General features: G+C 43.7%; 1 protein-coding gene across 1 annotated transcript in view; it reads left to right on the top strand.

The window, feature by feature from the left end:
* The window catches only part of SARAF (store-operated calcium entry associated regulatory factor), a 35,877-nt gene that overhangs the window by 11,468 nt on the left and 1,948 nt on the right, over positions 1-22,461 (top strand). Inside the window, exon 5 of the mRNA XM_056848502.1 lies at positions 2,630-2,745. Coding sequence (XP_056704480.1) covers positions 2,630-2,745 — 116 coding nt within the window. The remainder of the gene's footprint in view (positions 1-2,629; positions 2,746-22,461) is intronic.

The raw sequence follows: 22,461 nt of genomic DNA, 5'->3' as shown, positions 1-22,461 counted from the left end.
AACTTGTTAAGAAAAGGATATGGATTTCAAAAAGTTGTCATCTGTTAATGTTCTATTTCTTCAGGTTTAGCAGGCTTTGGTTCAGCCATCAGAAACTTTATTACAGTGCCTGATGAAACCCAAGAGTTCAGTTTTGTGCCAAAATGCATTTCAAGCTGGTTACCTAGAACCTAGGCTGGCCGCTTGAGATCATAGAACTTGGCTTTCCCTGACACATAATCACCTTCTTTTAATGACGTTCTTAGCTTTGGAGGTGCATAGCCTTGCATAATTCAGGTGAAGAAATCCCTGCTACAGTGTTAAACCTGAAACTTCCAAGGAATGCTGTTTAGCTGTTTCAAAATAGACATTATCGTTTATTACAGCAGATCTACTTGCTATATAAGGATTTCCTAAACTCTGGTCACTAAAAGTTCCATTCTAAATTACTGTAATGTGCTTTTGCTTGGTGTTCCTTGTTTCCGTTTTAAGTCTTTTGTGTTCTGCTACATACCTAATTTTTTTATTCGCATACAGATATGATCATGTTTCTTCTTTTAGTTTTCCTAAATTGGCTGCCTTTTCACATCCAGTTTAAGAGTCTGGTTCTTAATTTCAAATGTATTCACGCTGTAGCTTTGCATTTTCTGTCTCAGATTTTTCTGCAGTAACCATCTTCGTATACTTTGGTCCCCAGATTTCTTCCTCTAATTTTCATCTTTGTATTTTTATTGTTCCTTTATATATTGAACTCTCTACCGGGTTGATTCTTTCCCCCACACACACTTATTTTTGCTAATCTGTGTTTACCAATCTCCAGCTTTCAAATATATCTTTGGTTATCTTGTTCTTTAGATTGTCAGCCTCCGGGACAGGGTTCTCCAGGACTGCCTCTTCATCTGACTTTATATGTGTGTGCTTGGTGTGTGAGTGCATGCACACACCATCAAGTCACAACTGACTTATGGCGACCCCATTGGGTTTTCAAGGCAAGAGACGTTCAGAGGTGGTTTGCCATTGCCTGCCTTCACGCAGGCTGAGAGACGTCTGACAGAACTGAGACTGGCTATATAGAAGCTAAAATGACTAAACTGAGGCTATCCTATTTTGGTCACATTATGAGAAGACAAGAGTCACTAGAAAAGACAGTCATGCTAGGAAAAGTTGAGGGCAGCAGGAAAAGAGGAAGACCCAACAAGAGATGGATTGACTCAATAAAGGAAGCCACAGCCCTCAATTTGCAAGATCTGAGTAAGGCTGTCAAAGATAGGACATTTTGGAGGGCATTGATTCATAGGGTCGCCATGAGTCGGAAGTGACTTGACTGCACTTAACACACATAATTTTAATTGTAAAGACATGTTTTATTTATACCTTCCATATTGCTGCCTTGTGCAATTTATAGTGTTGTCCTGAATTTCTGTGTCATGCGAGAAAGCTTGCAAGTAAAATAACCTTCCTCGGGATGCTGTTGTTTATCTCCAGGAACCTATTGGGGTTTTGCCTCAGCTAATTAACCTGCAAGGGACTAGATCAATTCCCAGAGCCATTCCATGGAGAAACAGTTTGAATGGTTCACTTCTGCCAAGATAATTGTATCCAGTGTAGGCAGCAGCTACCTCCCAAACCCTACTGAATCAAAACTTCATTTATTTTTACAATCATGATTTTTTGGGGAGTATGTTTAGGAAATCAACCAATCTGGACATTATTTGTCCTTAGTCATGATGTGTGCATTAACAATCAGTAAATTTGGTAGTTCTATTTTGTACCATTGAAATGTACTGGCTGTTTAATGGAACCACCGTTTCAGCTGTTGCACAGTGCAATTATTCATGTTCAGATGCACCTCATGGGGCAGTCTTTTGAGCTGCGGCAGGAGGGGGAGAGATGTGAGAAAGTCTCAGGGGAACTTTCTTGAGGTTCTACTGAAAGACATTTTGATTCACCCACCTTAGAATCATAGAGTTGGAAGGGACCACCAGGGTCATCTAGTCCAATCTCCTGCACAATGCAGGAAATTCACAACTACCTCCCCCCCACACCCCCAGTGACCCCCACTACATGCCCAGAAGATGGCCAAGATGCCCTCCCTCTCATCATCTGTTTAAGGTTATAGAATCAGCATTGCTGACAGATGGCCATCTAGCCTCTTCTTAAAAACCTCCAGGGACGGAGAGCTCACCACCTCCCGAGGAAGCCTGTTCCACTGAGGAACCGCTCTAACTGTTAGGAAGAATTTTCTAACATTCTAGACGGAATTTTTGTCCTTATTTTTGTCCATGGTTCAACCTGTTTTTAAATATTATTCACCAGTAACAAGATTCAACTTCAGTAATGACTTGGAAAAATAATGAAATTAAAACATACTTTTGAAGTATGAAGCATTCAATAAATAAAATAAATAAAATCTTTAAATAAAGATATGTTTAATACTAGTTAAAAAGTTGCTGGGGACACCTTTTGTCTTAAGATTTAACTGGGTAGATATTGCTTTTCTACTGTATGTAATTTTAAATTTGAATATGCGCCTCGCTGACAGTCATAGGTCCAACATTACTTGACTCTTTAAATGTTACGTTAGTGCCTATTGGAAAACATATCTCTGGCAGTGATCACTGAAATTATTTAAACCGTCTCCTCTGCCCAGGTCTCCTTCATATTCTCCATACCACAATACGTGGACTACTCCGACTGCTCCACCTCCTGGATTTGGGCCTTCATATGGCTCTGCGACCACGAGTTCAGGGACAAGGACAACTTCAGGTAAGAGAGATGCTGTATAACCTTTGATACCCGGGTTTGATTTCCCACTCCTCCACTTTCTATTTTCGATTAAACGTATTGCATCGGATGACATGGTTTGCATTGCCTGATGACCTGCTTATTATGTACAAAGTTCTGTATTGTGCTACTGTGCCACATGTCACTGTGGTTTTGAGTTCTGCTTCCTCCGCCCATGCTCGGAAGTTCACTTTTCAAGCACAGGGATGTAGTCAATTGTCAGCTCATTATGAAAGCTATGGAGGAAACAAATTGGCAGGTTTACATTTTGAGCATTCATTTATTTATTTACTTAATTTATTCCCAGGTCTCTCCCTTCTGGGGGCCCAAGGTGGCTTACATAATTCTCCTTTCCTCCATTTTATCCTCACAACAACCCTGTGAGGTAGGCAATTGAATTTCAATTTATTACGGTCATTGACCAGCAAAGCAAACATTCAAGAAATTAACACTGATTAAAAAAGCAGAATCTAACAATATACCTAGTACTGTTTTGTAATTTTATGCTGGCCATTGGCCTCAACAAATAAACAAAAACAAAAAAACAATATACCATTGTTTGACAACAAGTTATTTTCTATGGGATAAAGAATTTTATGAACAGATTGATGGAGTAGCTATGGGAAGTCCTCTCAGTCCAGTAATAGCAAACTTTTACATGGAATATTTTGAAACGACAGCATTATAATCGGCACCTTACAAACCTACAGTCTGGTTCAGGTTCGTGGATGATACATTTACTATTTGGAGCCATGGTGAAGAAAAATTAATGGACTTTCTAAACCATCTCAATAATATCCATCCAAACATTCAGTTTACCATGGAAAAAGAAATTGAGGGTAAACTCCCATTTCTTGATACCCTTGTCATCCGTAAAACAAACTTTCAGTTAGGTCACAAGATCTACTGGAAACCAACTCACACAGATCGCTATTTACACAAAAACTCCATCCACCACCCCCGACAGAAAAGAGGAATAATCAAAACATTAATGGACTGTGCAAGATGGATCTGTGAACCACAGTTTCTCAAGGAAGAAATTAATCATCTAAATCACGCACTGCTAGCAAACAGCTATTTCATAAATGAAATCAGAAGGACCATTAAACCAAACAAAAATCAGAAAACTCAGGAAAAACAGTCTCCCATAGGAAAGGTATTCCTGCCATTTATTAAAGGAGTCACTGATAGGATGGAGAAACTTTTGAAAAAACATAACCTACAAACAGTGTTTAAACCCACCAAGAAAATACAACAGATGCTACGATCAGCAAAAGACAAAAGAGACGCCCTCACCTCTGCAGGAGTATATCGTATACCTTGCAGTTGTGGACAAGTTTACATCGGGACCACACAATGCAGCATACAAACAAGGATAAAAGAACATGAAAGATACTGCAGACTTGGCCAACCTGAGAAATCAGCAGTGGCTGAACATGGACTGACCCAAACAGGACACAGGGTCTTATTCCAAGACACTGAAATACTGGACAATTCTACCAACTATTTTGTCAGATTGCACAGGGAAGCCATTGAAATTCATAAACATCAGCACAACTTTAACAGAAAAGAAGAGAGCTTAAGAATGAATAAGGCTTGGCTTCCTGTCCTGAAAACCTCCACACTAACAAAGACTACAGTCCACAATAGACATGTGGATTAGCCTTGGATTCCACATGTTAACAGGATAACACTTCAGGATACAATGGTTCCATATTAACATACCACACCCTCATTAGCACATCATCTTGATTCTTACAGGACAATGATTTGCACATTACCTTTAATACTTTGCAGGACAATGACTCAGCTCAAACCCAACCCCCTTCTGACTATATATTACTTATCCTATACACTTGTCACTGAGAGACACTGTCCAATGTTACTCCTCTGAAGATGCCTGCCACAGCTGCTGGCGAAACGTCAGGAAAGAAAATACCCACGGTTACACAGCCTGGATAACCTACAAGAACCAACAGTATACCTATTCGTAAGATATTCAAAAGAATTAAGATTTGATCAGAAAGTATTAAAATATAACAATATCTATACGTAAAAACATCGATTAGAATAAATACTGACAATAAAATTAAATATTTCCATTAATAGTACCCATTCAGGTACCCATTCCATTTCCCTTATCAGAGTTAGACCAAGTACTTCTGAGCTTAATACCTAGCCTTGCATACTTGGCGACTTTGTGGGTTGTCTCACTATTCTTGTCTGAAAGTATTATCTTTATTTGTGTGGATCTTTGGGTAGTTGGAAGGCCAGCCAAAATGGGCAGTATTAGTTCTTGCCGAATTTGATTGTAAATCCCGCAATCAAATATCACATGTTCTATTGTTTCTAACCTGTGAGGTAGGCTAGGCTGAGAGTATGTGACTGGCCCAAGGTTACCCAGCAAGCTTCCATGGCAGAGCAGGGATTTGAACTTGGGTCTCCCAGATCCTGTTGCATCACTCTGACTGTAATGTAAAGTCAGAGTAGCTTTTATAGGGTTGGTTTCCTTCTATGGAGGCCTGTGGTGCCTTCCAATAACCTCTTTATTTGTATAGTACAGGTGGTTAAGAAAGTGTTACGGGGATGCTCAGGAAGCCCAGCAGATATTGCATATTAAAATTGATTAAAAATAAATTGTTTTTAATCTGAATCTAATACAAACATTTCATCTGGATGTTAAAACTGAATTCATGATCCTCTCTCAGACACACTGAGTTAAAAAGCTTTTCCCCCGATTTCTTTTCCAGAAATGACTTCTGAAGTTGAGCATTATACACTGATAATTTGGTCGTACTGCATTTATTATTGTGGCCTTTTATTGATTATGAACAGCATGGATCATTACTTTCTGGTTCTTGAAGAACTATTCTGTTGTTTATTAAAATACTTTATAACATTTTTTTTAAAATCCAACCCTTTCTTCAAGTTCAGGGTAACATAGGTCATACCCCTCCTCCCATTTTACTCAACATCCCTGTGAAGTAGGCTTAGGCTGAAAGGGAATTACTGGTCTAGGTCCTCTGGTGAGTTTAGTAATAAGAGTAGGGATTGGAATGAGAATGATGTAAACTGCTTTTGGCCCCATTAGGCTACTACCTTGTCCATTATACCATATGGCTTCCCTTATAGAACTGATAGAATCATAGAGTTGGAAGGGGCCATAAAGGCCATCTAGTCTAACCCCCTGTTCAATGCAGGATCAGCCAAGAGCAAGGGTTCTCAACAAGGGGGGAATTCCCCCTGGGGGTGGGAATTTTAGGGTTCCAGGGGGGGAAATTGGGACCACTATTGAGCAGATTGTGATTTCCTGTAGAAATCTGTAAAATTGTAGTTTGTTTTTAATTTAATCTGCGACATTCAATAAAGTTTATGACTATCTTGGGAAGGGGGAATTATATTCTGAACAATGGTGAAAGTGGGGCATGGAGCAAAAAAGGTTGAGAACCAGTGGCCTCGAGCATCCCTAACAAGTGTTTGTCCAGCCTCTGCTTAAAGACAGCCAGTGAGGGGGAGCTCACCACCTCCCTAGGAATCTGATTCCACTGTCAAACAACTCTTACGGTAAATTTTTCCCCCTAATATCCAGCCGGTACCTTTCCGTCCTCAATTTAAACCCATTATTGCAAGTCCTATCCTCTGCTGCCAACAGGAACAGCTCCCTGCCTTCAAATACTTAAAGAGAGCAATCATGCAGCCCGCTCAACCTCCTCTTCTCCAGACTGAACATTCCAACTCCCTCAGCCTTTCCTCGTAGGGCTTGTCCTCCAGGCCCCGATCATCCTCGACGCTCTCCTCTGCACCCACTCGATTCTGCCCACATCCTTTTTGAAGTGAGGCCTCCAGAACTGCACACAATACTCCAGGTGTGGCCTGACCAATACAGTGTAGAGCCGAACTATGACATCTAGAGTCATTGGCCCACAATGCAGCACAGGTTAACGCATGCTTCAACGTACTGATATTAATGGGCTTAAACACACTCAACTCTGTGCTGGATTGTGGTCCTTGTCTTCAAGATCTTGCTTCATACATGTGCATGACTTCAGAGCAAGTCTGACCAAATGCCACTATCTTTGTAACTGCCACTCTGATCTTTCTCTTTTTCCCTCCTCTGTAGGTTATGGAGGCACAAAAAGGAGATGAATTTGTCTCCTCGTCCGCCGGAGCAATTGAATAAAAGCAACAACATTCCAGCAATTTTGAAGCTTGCTTGTCGGGTCACTTGTAAGAGTCCAGTTCTGGACTGAGTTGTACATATTCCTGTATCAGCCTTTTACATAATATACTATGATATTTGAAGTTTAAACCTATGGCGTGTTGGATAACTGTTTGGAAAGGCAAGTAGAAATTTAGAATTAACCATTTTTTTTTAACAAAACAAGACTGCAATCTTATTCTTAGTACTTAAGTAAATCCTGTTGAAAGCAGTGGGACTTGAATCTACTGAGTAAACTGTAGTTGGGCCCAAGTTCTAGCTGACCTTGGCCTGGCATCCCTCATGTTTCTTCAGCAATCAACGTGGGTTTACAGTCCTTTGCCCCAAACCAAGGGTTGTGTGTAGGGCTTCGGGACGCTGGCCATAATTTGGATCTGACCCTGTTGTTGGGGAGAATGGGCTTGAGAAGCATGCACGCAAATGCCCAAGGGGCCTCCTGGATCATGATTTGTGCCTGCGTTAATAACCAAGGAAGGAAAAATTAGTCATTTTCAGAGAAAGGTAGCGCAGGATTTGAGTCCAGTCGCACGCACCTGATAGACCAATGAGATTTCCAGGATATAACCTTCCAAGAATCAAAAGCTATCTGATGAAGGGAGCTTTCACTCTCAAAAGCTTATACTGGGAAATCTTTTTTTTTTGAAGATTTTTTTTTTAATTTTATGCTTAGAAATTACAAACATTAAACATCTAATACATATGCACCGTACAAACACAACGCAGACTGATACATCAGAGTTCATTATAGCTTAATCTTACAAAATCTTGCATAATCTATTTTACGTCAAATGTATCAGTTCTTGCTCAAAATCTTGCCATTCTCTTCCGCCATCCTTCTTTGGCAGCATTAATTGTACATAATATAAAATTATAAAGAAGGGAGGAATAACAACTTAATAATTCACCCTTATCATTTCTAATAAGATTACAATATAAGATCTTCATATTTATTTGACCATAGTTATTTATGTTTATATTTTAATAGGATATCCACCATGCATAAATTGTTAATTTAATCTGCTCACTGTCTGTCATAAGTTTCTAACAGCCCATTCCTGAGCTGGGACGGCGGGGAAGAGGCGCAGTAGCGCCTCTTCCAAAGCCGTTTCCCTGACGCCGTTAAACAAAAAAAAGCCGTTTCGCTGCTTTTTTTTTTTGTTTAACTGGGGCTTTTTGCCCCATTGAAAACCGCAAGGCTGCGCCTGCTAAATAGCAGGCTCAGCAATGCTGTTCCGGCCGCCGGCGCAAGTGGCCGAAAGTGGTGAGGAAGTCACCCAAGTGGCAGCTCCTACCCCCAGAACGCCCCCCTGCGCCGGCGTGGCCTCTCCACACCGTTGCTGACGCCGCTGAGAGGCCACGCCGGTGGAGGGGGGAGGTGCAGTACCGCGGCGTTCAGTTGCTGGCGGGACTGGCCTCGCCGCCGGCGTGAATGTGTGTAACCGTGTGATTACACGCATTTACGCCGGCGGCCAGGTCACGCCGCCTCCTATACACTTTCAGCCCCATTCTTAGGAATGGGCTGTAAATTAATTTAATTTATCCATAATATTTCTTAAACAATATATAGTTTTCTATTCGTTGACTATTATATATTTCCAGCTCATTTAGGTTCTTAAACCAACACAATTCCCAGCATGAATTATCACTTACCTACTTCTTTAACAAACATGAGCTAGCACTTACCTACTTCTTTAACAAATCCACTCTATTCCATACATTTTTTATAAACTAAATACAAATATGTTTTATCAAAGCCAATTAAAAACTATTACTATACCTGGGAAATCTTGTTGGTTTTTAAGGTGCGACTGGACCCAGATCTAGCTCTTCTACTGCAGACCAGCACAGCTACCCACCTGAAACTATCTTCAGAGAAAAATATTTATCAATTGCGGTAATAGAGAAACAATATCATTTGTAATTGAATACACATGAACACATGAAGCTGCCTGATACTGAATCAGACCCTTGGTCCATCCAAATCAGTACTGTCTACTCAGACCGGCAGCGGCTCTCCAGGGTCTCAATCTTTCACATCACCTACCTGCCTAGTCCCTTTAATTGGAGATGCCGGGGATTGAACCTGGGACCTTCTGCACGCCAAGCAGATGCTCTACCGCTGAGCCATGGCCCTTCCCCTAAACCACTAGATACTCAATATTATGGGGCTGGATTCTGCAGGTCTGTCCCAGTAGCAAAGGTGCCTCCTGCCTGCAAAAGGAGCCCTTCACTGACGCACCTAGAGTGTCTTGCTTCAGGCAAAGGCTCCTTCCACCCAAGGGAATCGTTTCCCTGAGCAGAATGGGTCTGTGCAATCCAGCTGATGGGCTGCAGTGTAAAATGCCTTCAAGTCGCAGCCAACTTATGGTGACCCCAGCAAAGGACTTTCAAGGCAAGTGAGAAGCAGTGGTAGTTTGCTATTGCTATTCCTCTGCAGAGCCTTCCTTTGCAGTCTCACACATGAAGCTGCCTTATACTGAATCAGACCCTTGGTCCATCAAAGTCAGTATTGTCTACTCAGACCGGCAGCGGCTCTCCAGGGTCTCAGGCAGGGGTCTTTCACATCACCTACCTGCCTAGTCCCTTTAACTGGACACGCCAGGGATTGAACCTGGGACCTTTGCATGCCAAGCAGATGCTCTACCACTGACCTACAGCCCTCCCCTTCTACGTGCTACCCTGATTAGCTTCTGAGAGCTGACGAGATCAGGCTGTATCATGCCGCCTTCTCTCCACAGTGGCTGGTATAGCACACCTTTAATTTGGCCTTAAACGAATTGGGGTAGACTTGAGTCACCTTAAAAGCTGATCCATGATCTAGCTCCTGCCATAGACCGCTAATGATACTTCATAATTTGTGGCATTGTACAGCCAGTTCACAGGGGGTTGGGTGAGAATTGGGATATGGGCATCCATACAGATTTCCCTATCAGTTGCTTAGGCGGAAGACAGATCTGTGCTGGCAGCAACAGAACAAGAAAGGGACCTTAGGGTGGTAGTGGATCGCTCGATGAAGATGTTAACCCAGTGTGCGGCTGCTGTGAAAAAGGCAAATTCCATGTGGGCCATAATTAGACAAGGAATCAAAAATAAAACTGCTTGTACAAATCTATGGTGAGACCACACTTTGAATACTGTGTACAGTTCTGGTCACCGCACCTAAAAAAGGATATTGCAGAGCTTGAAAAGGTGCAGAAAAGAGCAATGATCAGAGGGCTAGAGCAACTAGCCTAGGGCTCTTGAGCTCAGAAAGAAGGTAGTTAAGGGGAGACATGATAGAGATCTATAAAATTATGCATGGTATGGAGAGAGTGGAAAGGGAGCTTTTCTTCCTCTCTCATAATACTAGAACGTGGGATTATCTGCTGAAGCTGGAGGGTGAGAGATTCAAAACAGATGAAGGATTTCTTCACACAACACATAGTTAAATTGTGGAACTCCCTGCCCCAGGATGTGGTGATGGCTGCCAACTTGGAAGGCTTTAAGAGGGGAGTGGACATGTTCATGGAGGAGAGGGCTGGCTATTCATGACTACTAGTCAAAATGAATACTAGTCATGATGCATACCTATTATCTCCAGGATCAGAGGAGCATGCCTGTTATATTAGGTGCTTTGGGACACAGGCAGGATAAATGCTGCTGCAGTCGTCTTGTTTGTGGACTTCTAGAGGCACATGGTTGGCCACTGAGTGAACAGACTGCTGGACTTGATGGACCTTGGTCTGATCCAGCATGGCCTTTCTTAGGTTCTTATGGATCCTTCCTTCTTGATTTGGTACAACAGAATCTGGGTTGGAACTCGTGTGCAGAACTACTTTTCTGTGTTTTACATGTGCCGGACTAGTTTTCTGTGTTTTACATATGCTGGATTACTTTTCTGTGTTTTCTTCCATGCCTTTGGCCCTGTTCTGTATCAGAAGATTGTAGTACTTGAATATAACCATCCAGTCTTAACCTTACTGAAAGTTTAAAAAAATGTGGATGTTGGCTTGTTTTCCTTCTTCCCCCAGTCTGGAAATTAAAAAAACAAACAGGTTTGCATTTAAAAATTCTAAAATAAACTATTGTCATGCCTTCTTAAATCTGCGTCACAGCTGAGTTTTAAGCAAATGTGATTTGTTGCTTAACAAGTCCGGCTAGGACTAATAGGTGGAATCCTGAGAAAGGGCCTTCTTGATCGATGGTGGAATGCGCTGCCTCGGAGGGTGGTGGAGTCCTGGTCTTTGGAGGTCTTTAAGCAGAGGCTGGATGGCCATCTGTCGGGAGTGCTTTGATTGTGGGATGGCAGGGGGTTGGACTGGATAGCCCTTGTAGTCTTTTCCAACCTTGTGAACTTGTGATTGTGGCATCAAAGCTGTGGAATTCCCTCACGAGGGAGATCCGTCTGTCCTTTTCTATCACTACCGCACTGGTCAAGATTTTGCTGTTTTGTCTGGCATTCCCTCACTAACCCTCCTTCCTGTTCGTGCGTCTGCGTGTTTATGTGTCTAGTTTAATTGTTTTATCAATGTTTTGTATTTTAAAGCTTGTTAACGTTTTTGATGGATGCCTTGGGGATCCTGGGTGGGAAAAATTGTTCTGGGCCCTAGAAAGCCACCCATCTGTGGACAATGGAGCAACTTAAGGTGATGGTGCTTGCTGTGGAACATGGGAGAGGGTCACCCTAAGAAGAAGAGTTGGTTTTTATATGCCAACTTTCAATCAAACCCTTCCTTTCCCCTCCCCACAACAGGCACCCTGTGAGGTAGGTGAGGCTGAGAGAGTGTGACTAGCCCAAGGTCACCCAGCTGGCTTCGTGTGTACGAGCAGGGAAACAAATGCAGTTCACCAGATTAGCCTCTGCCATTCATGTGGAGGAGTGGGGAATCAAACCCGGTTCTCCAGATCAGAGTCCACCGCTCCAAACCACCGCTCTTAAGCACTACACCACTGCTTTTCCTCTGCAGTACCTTTTCTCCTGACCCTCGATCCTGTTTCCCTGCTCCTCCTCTGCAAATGCCTCCTCCCCTCTCTTGCACAGGAGAGACAGTTGGGGGGTTGGAGAGGCTGGGAATTCTGTGTTTGCTGTCTCCCCCCTCCCTTTCCCATCTAACTCCAGTCTAGACTGCTAACTTTAAACTGAAGTAGAGTGGTAAAGCAGTAGCTTTTCAGACTACTCTCTGGGAATGCTGGATTTGTGTGGAAGCTCGTGCCGAGGGGCCTGAACTAGACGCTTGGGGTGGCAGACAAGCCGGTGTCCCCTCCCCCAAGTTGCCGAAAGTGGACACGCTATCTTCTGCCGCGTGCAACCGCTGGAGAATCTTCTGGCTGCACTCTCATTGTTAAGGGGTGACAACATGGCTTAACAGGCACAATGGGTGCCTGATGTAAGCTGACGGGGCATGTTAGAACATGCCCCAGAGTCATCTTCTGCATGCTGGGATTCCACAGCTGATGCCAGAGAAGGTTCTTGCAGGGCACATCCGAAAGGGAAATGGGGGGGAGGATCGCATCTATTTCTGCTTCCGAGCATTACAGAGTCAAAACTGTTGTCAAGGCAAAGTAACATCAGCCGTCCATATGGCCATTGTTATAGACACTTGCTAAATGGTTTCTAGAATAATTCTCTAAACTTCTTATTTTTAATAAGTATTCATGGCACATCATATAGAGGTTGCCATTTTGTCATGAATTTGTCCATGGAGTTCATTTTTTAATAGGTGAGCTAATCTAGCCATTTGATGCAAAATCAAAGAGTTGACTGCTCCATTCTGTAGTAGCAGGTATTGTGCTGGATTTCCAATATCTCGCGTAGGCCATTCTAGCAGCCAAAGTTGCGTACTGATAAAGATCCTTGTTATTAGAATTCACTTGGGGAGGGTTTATACCCAACAGCATATATCTGGGTTCTAATTCAAAAATTTACTTGCAACATTGTCTTGAATTTCTCTTTGAATTTTCCGCCAGTACCTTTAGCGTGATGTAAAAAAGTTCCTGCTGCGTCTGAATACTTCCAACAGTTCGCTTGATCTGCTTTGTACATTTTTTGAAGCTTTTTTGGAGATAGATGCCATCTATAAAACATCTTGTACCAATTTTCTCTGATGGATTGGGAAGATGAAAATTTTATCTCTTTAGTCCATAACAGTTCCCACTGACTGTTCTTGATCTAAGGGCTTTGTTGCCGAATCTACTGTAGCTGCACAAGGAAGATGCTTATTACAGTAGGTTTTATTAGGGGCTGGGGGAAGCCACGCTTCAGCGGCAGAGCATATTCTCTCCCCGACCTCCTAGCTTCAGTCCCCGTCATCTCCAGCTAAAAATATCCCAAGCAGCAGAAATTATGTCCTGGAGTATAGAATCATAGAGTTGGAAGGGACCACCAGGGTCATCTAGTCCAACCCCCTGCACAATGCAGGAAATTCCAAACTACCTCCCCCCCACACCCCCAGTGACCCCCTACTCCATGCCCAGAAGATACCTAAGATGCCCTCCCTCTCATGATCGGCCTAAGGTCACAGAATCAGCATTGCTGACAGATGGCCATCTAGCCTCTGCTTAAAAACCTCCAGGGAAGGAGAGCTCACCACCTCCCGAGGAAGCCTGTTCCACTGAGGAACTGCTAACTGTTATAAAGTAGCATGGGGATAATGAACCAATGGGCATGGGATCTTCATACGTTCAAAGCGAAGCCATCCGTGTTTTCTCCTGCAGATGCTGTTACTTATGCTGGAGCCAACAACACTTGCATCATTCCCTTTCAAGCATTTGAGGACAGTCTGTTCTACAGTGGAAGAAAATGACAGGAATGCTTTTCTCCCGATACCTGTAAACCACTCAAGATGTCTAGCTGAAACAATCAGTCGGCTTATTTAACTGTAGGCCATTCTTTGAAGGAAAAAAAACCCTTTAGATCTGGTGAGGCTCCCACGTGTCTCAGTGCAGTTTGTGCAGATCCTGGTGGATCATGTCTTATGTTACCTAGCGGAGAACAAGAGTCACATGGATTGTGCGTCTCTGGAATATTACAAATAACACCAGTTTCACTTCACAGGGTGCCTATAATCAAAGTATTCTGAAATTCTCAGCTATAATGCCATCATCATGTTGCACCTTTGGCTTTCTGGGAAGAAGAACAAACACCAATGAAAGCCATCCAGCTGAAAATCATTTTTTAAAAGCAGTTGATCACACATCTCATAACTAGGGTTGCCAACCTCCTGATGGTGGCTGGAGATCTCCAGCTTATAAGAACTGATCTGCAGGCAATAAAGACCAGTTCCCACGGAGAAAATGGCCGCTTTGGCCATTGGACTCCATGGCATTGAAGTCCCTCCTCTCTCCAAACCCTGCCCTCCTCAGGCTCCACCCCTAAAATCTCCAGGTATTTTCCAACCCGGAGCTGGCAACCCTACTCATAACACCAGAACAAATGCACAGGGTCCCTTCCTTCCAAGACAGAGCAAACACAAAATGTACCAATAGAAGCATTGCATGGCTTTTCTTCTGGGATTTTGCTTTGGGCCATCATGGCTGCCTTCGGCCTGTAGAGCTCAGCCATCTGCAGAGTGCTATCTGTAAGCTAAAGTCCTGTTGTGTGATGGGGGTTGGGGGGAATGGGAGGGATGGGACCTTCTGTCCTTTCCCCCCAAACTCCATTCGTTCACCACCACATCAGAAGCTTCGGAAATTTAGGGCTGTGGTATCTTACCAGGCTTTTCCTTCAGCAGAAGAGTTGGGGGAAGGAAGGCTCCCCTGGGCCACAGGAGGGCTTCACACTTGGCTGGCAGGATGCCAGCGATTATAATTTGAAAGGGTTTCCTGCTTTTGAAAGCTGATTGGGTTAATCCTGGTTTGACTGGTTTGGCCTCATTTTAGATGCCAGCATGGAATGACTCAGAGAAGATTAGCATTTCAAAGTGCTGCTCTGACACAACAATCCCATTTACATTTTGAGCCTGGGCTGAAGCAAAGTTTTACAGAGGAAAGAAATGCTATTACTAATTGTAATTTGTGTGTGCGTGCGCATCTAAGTAAATAATACAAATTGTACGCACATAAACATGACGTCCACGACACATAGGTTTGCCAACCTCCAGGTACTAGCTGGAGATCTCCTGCTATTACAACTGATCTCCAGTGGTGTATTCTGGCTCTCACTTCTTTCTTCCATAAAGCAAAAGAGACAGTCCTGATTTCTTTATCTCAGTGGAGCAGGAGGTCCTTCAGAGAGGAGAGGCTTGAGAAGAACCCTGGACACTTTTGATTGAAGCATCCTCCTGCCATTTTGTGATGTCAGCACTGTGGCAACTATTTTGCACAGCTAGGTTTAAGACCAGTGGCTCCTTAGGGACCAACGAGATTTTCTGGGCATGAGCTTTGGACAGTCAAAGCTCCCTTCATCAGGTACAGAAGGGTTGCCAACCTCCAGGCAGCAGCTAGAGATCTGCTATTACAACTGATCTCTAGCCAATAGAGATCAGTTCCCCTGGAGAAAATGGCTGCTTTGGCAATTGGACTCTATGGCATTGAAATCCCTCCCCAAACCCTGCCCTCTGCAGGCTCCACCCCAAAAAACTCCCACCGGTGGCGAAGAGGGACCTAGCAACCCTAAGGTACGGATATTATGAATCAAGGCCTGGCATCTGTAAGCTAACCATTCCGGGGAAACTATTAAATCCAGTGTCAGATCTGCATATGAATTCCCCACCCAGAAGCTTTGCTTGACTTTGAAACTTTTTTTTTCTTTTGCAGAGAGAAACTTCAAGTCTGTCTGCATTCCAAGGAGGGGGAAATGCATCCCTAAGGGGCCATACAGGCCATCTAGTCCAAACCCCTGCTCAATGCAGGATCAGCCTAGAGAGCATCCCTGACCAGCCGCTACTTGAAGACCGCCAGTGAGGGGGAGGTCGCCACCTCCCTAGGCAGCCAATTCCACTGCTGAACTACTCTCACTGTGAATCCCCCCCCCAGTATCCAGCCAGTACCTTTCCACCCATAATTTCAACATATTATTGCGAGTCCTATCCTCTGCTGCCAACAGGGACAGCTCCCTGCCCTGCTCTAAGTGACAGCCTTTCAAATACTTAAAGAGAGCTATCATGTCCCCCCTCAAACTCCTCTCCTCCAGAAATATCCCCAAGTCCCTTCGGTCCAGAAAGGGAACTAATAGAGGTGAAGCGCTGCCAGGAATCCAAGCACGAAGCACTTGTAGATTTATGCCAATGCGCTAAAACAACCATGCAGGGTGCTCATGTGTATATTTATGACTTATTGTGAGACCTCATGTGTGCCACTTTCTAATAAAGGGCTCACAACAAACCAGTGTTTGGGCCATAGAAATGTTGTGCATTGTGTCTCAACATGTCAGCGATCGGTAGTTATTAAGCTGTACAGTCTCAGTTATGCAAATGTGCTTTCTTATACTGGCTCTTTGTTGATCTGAGCTTTGACGTAATTCGGCTCTTGATTTATAAAAAGGTTGCTGACCCTTGAGCTAGACAGGCTTGAGTCGGGTGCTGTCGAGGACGAGTAGCGGTATTCTGTGACTTCCCACGCTGGGCCCTTTCCAGTTATCTATTTATCCATGTCAAATTTGTCTCCTCTGTAGCTATAGCAATGCTCGCTGTAAAACTGCTGTAGGGTTTTATACTTATCTAGAGTTCCAGAGATGCAGTAGAATCATAGAGTTGGAAGGGTCCACCAGGGTCATCTAGTCCAACCCCCTGCACAATGCAGGAAATTCCAAACTACCTCCCCCCAACACCCCCAGTGACCCCTACTCCATGCCCAGAAGATGCCCAAGATGCCCTCCCTCTCATCATCTGCCTAAGGTCATAGAATCAGCATTGCTGACAGATGGCCATCTAGCCTCTGATTATTATTATGTAGTAAAAAGGTAAAGGTCCCCTGTGCAAGCACCAGGTCATTCCTGACCCATGGGGTGACGTCACATCCCGACGTTTCCAAGGCAGACTTTGTTTGCTGGGTGGTTTGCCAGTCCTTCCCCAGTCATCTTCCTTTTACCTCCTGCAAGCTGGGTACTCATTTGACTGACCTTGGAAGGATGGAAGGCTGAGTCAACCTTGAGCCGGCTACCTGAAACCAACTTCCGTTGGGATCGAACTCAGGTCTATTATGTAGTATTGTGTGTGTGTGTGTGTGTGTGTGTGTGTAATGTGCTGTCAAGTCACAGCCGACTTATGGCGACCCCTTATGGGGTTTTCAAGGCAAGAGACTAACAGAGGTGGTTTGCCAGTGCCTTCCTCTGCACAGCAACCCTGGTATTGCTTGGTCCTCCATTTTGGAGGACATTGGTTCATAGGGTCGCCATGAGTCGGAAGCGACTTGACGGCACTTAACACACACACACACACACACACTGCTTGGTGGTCTCCCATCCAAATACTAACCAGGGATGACCTTGCTTAGCTTCCGAGATCTGACAAGATCGGGCTATATCATGTTGCCTTTCCTTCCTAGTAGTATTGTAGGGCTTAGCTATAACTATTAGATTACCTCGATGGCATCTGAAGACATGGGCCTGGGTCCACAAAGCTGATGCTGAGAAAAAACCAATTTTTCATTTTTCACATAAAATATCTTAACATTCAGCTCAATAAAATGCCACATTGTGCCACAACCATTATGTACACTGCATGGAACTCCCAGTAGTAATGTAATTTGGTTACCACACAGATTCTCAGAATGGGTTTATTTTGCACCTTTTATTTTCCTGCATAATGCCCCAAGAGGACAAAATGGAGACTTGGAGACTTTGAGTCCCCACAGAGGAGGAAAAACATGATATAAATATCTTAAAGAGATAAAGATTATCAGTTTGGGAGGACTAGGATATGGAAGACCCGGGTTCAAAACCCAGCTCTGCTATTGAAGCTTGCTGGGTGACCTTTGGCCAGTCGCACACTCTCAACCTAACCTACCTCATGGGGTTGTTGTGAGGATAAAAAAGGAGAGGAGAACGATGTCAGCTACTTTGGGTCCCCATTGGGGAGAAAGGTGGGATATAAATAAAGAAAATGAAATGATGCAGGGTAGCATATCTGCTGTCTTGTTAGAGTGTCTACTTGCCTCCGCTTCTACTGTACTTGGTTTATCAATACAGCAAGGACTACGAAGTCTGCAGCACCCCCTTGGCTGGGGGAACTGGGGAGTACATAACCATTTAGGAAGCATTAGCATGGACAGTCGCAGAGGGATGGTTCATCTGCTGTGTGCAAAAGTTAGTCAGGATAGACTGGTTTCTAGTGAGGGGGGGAAGTCCCTTGTGTATTGGAAACAAGGAATCTAAAGAACGGTAAAACAATACAAAGCTGTGAATCCCAATGCTTAAGAGGTTTAGGTCCTTTTAACAATATTTGCAAAGGATAAACAAGGAAAAAATGGAAAATATCACAATAAAGCAAACTACTATGGGTCTATTTGTTTATTTTTGCAGACTTCCCCCCCCCCCACACATATATATACACAGTAACACAACTTCTTTAAAGGTAGGCTGAATTTCACTATGAAACAGAAAGGTTGTGTTTTTTTTAATAGTCCAAAGATAGGGTTGCCAACCTCCAGGTACTAGCTGGAGATCTCCTGCTATTACAACTGATCTCCAGCCGATGGTCACATCATGAGATGACCAGAGTAACTGGAAAAGACAGTCATGCTAGGAAAAGTTGAGGGCAGCAGGAAAAGAGGAAGATCCAACAAGAGATGGACTGACTCAATAAAGGAAGCCACAGCCCTCAATTTGCAAGATCTGAGCTAGGCTGTCAAAGACAGGACATTTTGGAGGACTTACATTCATAGGGACGCCATGAGTCGGAAGCGACTTGACGGCACTTAACAATAAAAAAAACCAAATATCAGCCGATAGGAATCAGTTTCCCTAGAGAAAATGGCCGCTTTGCCCATTGGACTCCATGGCATTGAAATACCTCCCCTCCCCCAAACCCCGCCCTCCTCAGGCTCCGCCCTAAAAAACTCACTGCTGGAGAAGAGGGACCTGGCAACCCTGTCCAAAAAAGAAAGCTGTGGACCCAAAGGCCTGCAAATAGCAATTAGGTGAAACTGAACTGACTGCCTTGCGCCCTTCAGAGATTCATCTCCAGCAGTAGCAACCCCCCACCCTTCTGTTTCTTTCTCCCCTTTCCCACTGCACACAGCTTTCCCACTGCAGCATGTGGTGAAATCAACATCCGGCCGCTGGCCTATCTTTAGCGACAGCCCATAACAGAAAATGAGCTGGGAGATAACACCTGGGGGGGGGCAGTAATCCACTGCTGGAGGTAGGGCGAGTCAGACCTCTCCCTAGGGTTGCCAAGGATCTCACTCAATGCCCAGCACTACCACTGGCCACTAAATGCCTGGCAAACTTAAATTGTTTGAGTATACATCGTTCCTGAAAAAAAGGGGGGGGAGTCTTCTGGCAGTCCATTCCACAAAACAGGATCTGCTCCTCAGAATGGCCTGGCTTGGTTTAACCTGCCTGCGTAATGACACTCCCAACAATGCTTGATCCCCAGAATAGAACTACTGCGGGAAAGTATACTGAGAAGAGGTGGTCCCGAGGGTATGACATCCCCATACCATAAAGGCTTTTAAAGGTAATAAAGCAACTGGCAGCCACTGCAGGTCTTCCAGTATTGGTGTAACATGTACACCTTGACTACCCTGACTAATAGCTGGTCTACTGTATTTTGTACTGGCTGAGGATTCCAAATTGTCCTCAAGGGCAGCCCAATGAAAGTATGTTACAGTAGTCCAGCCTCAAGATTACTGTGGATCAGATCACTGTGGCTGAGTCTAAATAGGGAGACCCAAACTCAGCCATGATGGGGGGGGGGACTACTTTTTTTAACTTCCCAACCCAGGCTCAAAAGTGTTGATCTAAGTGAAGGTCTGAGCCTCATGAGATCTGGTTGACCCTATTTAAATGCTAACCCTAATTTCCCCAAGCCTTGATTGCTTCTCAGCCTTCCAGGCTCTTGCTTTCCTAGAACTTTGCTTCTTTTCCTTAGGCCTTCCTACACGTCCTGTCTCTTTCTAGGGTTTGGGCTCAGCCGATGGCAGCTAGAAATGTAAAGACAAGAGATGCTAGGCTAATCTAAATATCTTAATTTTAATTGCCCACTTTCATGGTCATATTGCCTTGCATTTATCGCAAGCGTTCAAAGCTCTTTGCATACCATCTCAGTAATCCTTGCTGGCACCGACCCTGTAAAGTAGGCTGTGATTTTCATACTGCAGATGAGGATAACACCCCCCATTGACCCTCAGCAGTTCAGAAGTGCTGCAACAACTCTACCGTTTGGGGCTCACTTGCAAAGTAAATCTACATTATTTTGCCCCTCCTCAATGTAAAATGAAAGAATCTCAGTTAACGCTAGAGTTGCCAACCTCCAGGTACTGGCAGCACGAAGGCTCAATAATATAGAAACACATTGGTATATTCATATAAATTATAATAAGAGCATTACTTCATGCAAACAATGAAAGTAAGAGTTCTCAAATTCCATACAACAAATTCAAAAAGGCAACATAAATTCTCAATGACGAGAAACCTCAAAGAAAGAGGGAGATGCCCGTCCCTAGGATGAACATAAATACAAATAGTCCAAAAGTCAAAATAAAGTCCAAAAGTTCAATGAATCAAGGATAACGTGTGGCTAGTCGTTGGTGCACGTTTCAAGGCTTTCATCAGCTCCAATGAACAATATTTTCTAAACATTTACAAAGCAATCACAGGCTTCTGAATCCATGGTAAAGATTGGCTGGTTGTCCAAACGACAGTCAGCTGTGAAAAAAGCACGAATATCATACAGAGATCACAATGCTATATGTCAAAGAAAAAAAAGCATAAATTTATATAATGCTATGAGAAATTAATCCAGCCTACCTAGAGAATGTGTCTATTGGAAATTCCTAAGCGAATGTATCCTCGAGTACGCGGTAAGTGGTAGGAGAAATACAAAGGGTTTTATCTGCCTAGCAACCAATCATGTGCCTCGAGAAGTTCTGAGTGCTTTTAAAGGGAAAGAGGGCAATATCTTATACAAAACAGGAAAGATCAAACTCATTATTGAGACCACTGAGGGTTAGGGTTCGGAAGGCATAGATGAGTCGGGACTCCTGTTGGAGCAAGATCTTCTTGGCATTCTGTACATGAAAGGGTTTTGGTTTGAAGTGCCATAGTACAAAGAACAAAATATCCGTGTCGGAATGCTGCAGGTCAATGTAATGTTGCACAAGGGGCCCCTCTAAGTTCCGTGCGCGTATGCGCGCCCTGTGCTCCCCGATCCTGAGGCGCACAGGGCGGGACGAGCAGCCAATGTACATCAAACGGCACGGGCAAAGGACCGCGTCCACAGCCATGGCTGTGCTGCAATTGCTGAACTGTTTCAAAGTGTAAGAAAATTTGGTGGAAGAAGAATGAACGTCTTTAATTGAAAGACTGTAAGGACACATGGCACAATGCCCACATTTATGATGTCCCGTGGTCTGCAGTGAGTTTGGTGGAAAAAGATCAGTTTTAATGAGAATATCTCAGATGGAACGAGTCTTTCTCATTCCCAAAATGGGAAGTTTGCTACAGCCGGGGATATCCTGTAAAAGGTGCCAATGTCGAGATAGAATCTTCCTTATGTCATATGACAAATGTGAATATTGTAAGGAAGCCACAATCCTCTGCCCGAGAGGCTGGAGGTCGAGTGATGATGCAGGTTCCTTGTTGAGCAGTGCAGATCTTGACCTGGAATGAGTTCTATTGAAGGAATGTTGAATAATGTGTGAAGGATATCCTCTTCTTTGAAAGTTGGATGCTAAACTCTCAGATGATTTCAGAAAATCCTGTTCATTGGAAGAGTTTCTTTTAAGCCGAAGAAATTGGCTAAAAGGTAAGTTGGCCCTTAAATGTAATGGATGTAAAGATGTAAAGTGCAAATTGAAGCCAGAATCGGTTGGCTTAGTAAAGGGTTTAACAGCCAACTTATTGTCCAATGATCGAAAAATGGTGACATCCAAGAAAGCAATTTCTTGGGTGTCAAAGGTACCAGTGAAGATTAATGAATGATGCAACGAATTGAGCCAAGAAGAAAAATTATGAAACGAATCTGAATGGACAAGTATGGCACAAACGTCATCGATATAACGTCTGTACCAAAGAGTCTGTGATGAGAAAAAAGTAGAAGAATAAAGACAAGTTCTCTCAAAATGGATCATGAAAATGTTAGCTATGGATGGGGCGCAAGCAGCCCCCATCGATACGCCGCGGATTTGCAGAAAGAAGGTGTCCTGATAACGAAAAAAATTGTTCTCAAAGAGAATGTCCAATAGATTGATCAGGAAGTGTGTAGGAGGTGTTTGATCAGGGCGAGAGGAAAGGAGATCTTCAATAATTAGCCGGACTTCATCAAGGGGAATATTATTGTACAATGCAAATACATCAAAAGTGGTCAAAATCGCCTCTGAGGGGATGGATAATTGTTCAA

This window comes from Euleptes europaea, chromosome 4, assembly GCF_029931775.1.
Source record: "Euleptes europaea isolate rEulEur1 chromosome 4, rEulEur1.hap1, whole genome shotgun sequence".
NCBI lineage: Eukaryota > Metazoa > Chordata > Lepidosauria > Squamata > Sphaerodactylidae > Euleptes > Euleptes europaea.
This window is presented reverse-complemented; position numbering and strand designations above follow the sequence as displayed.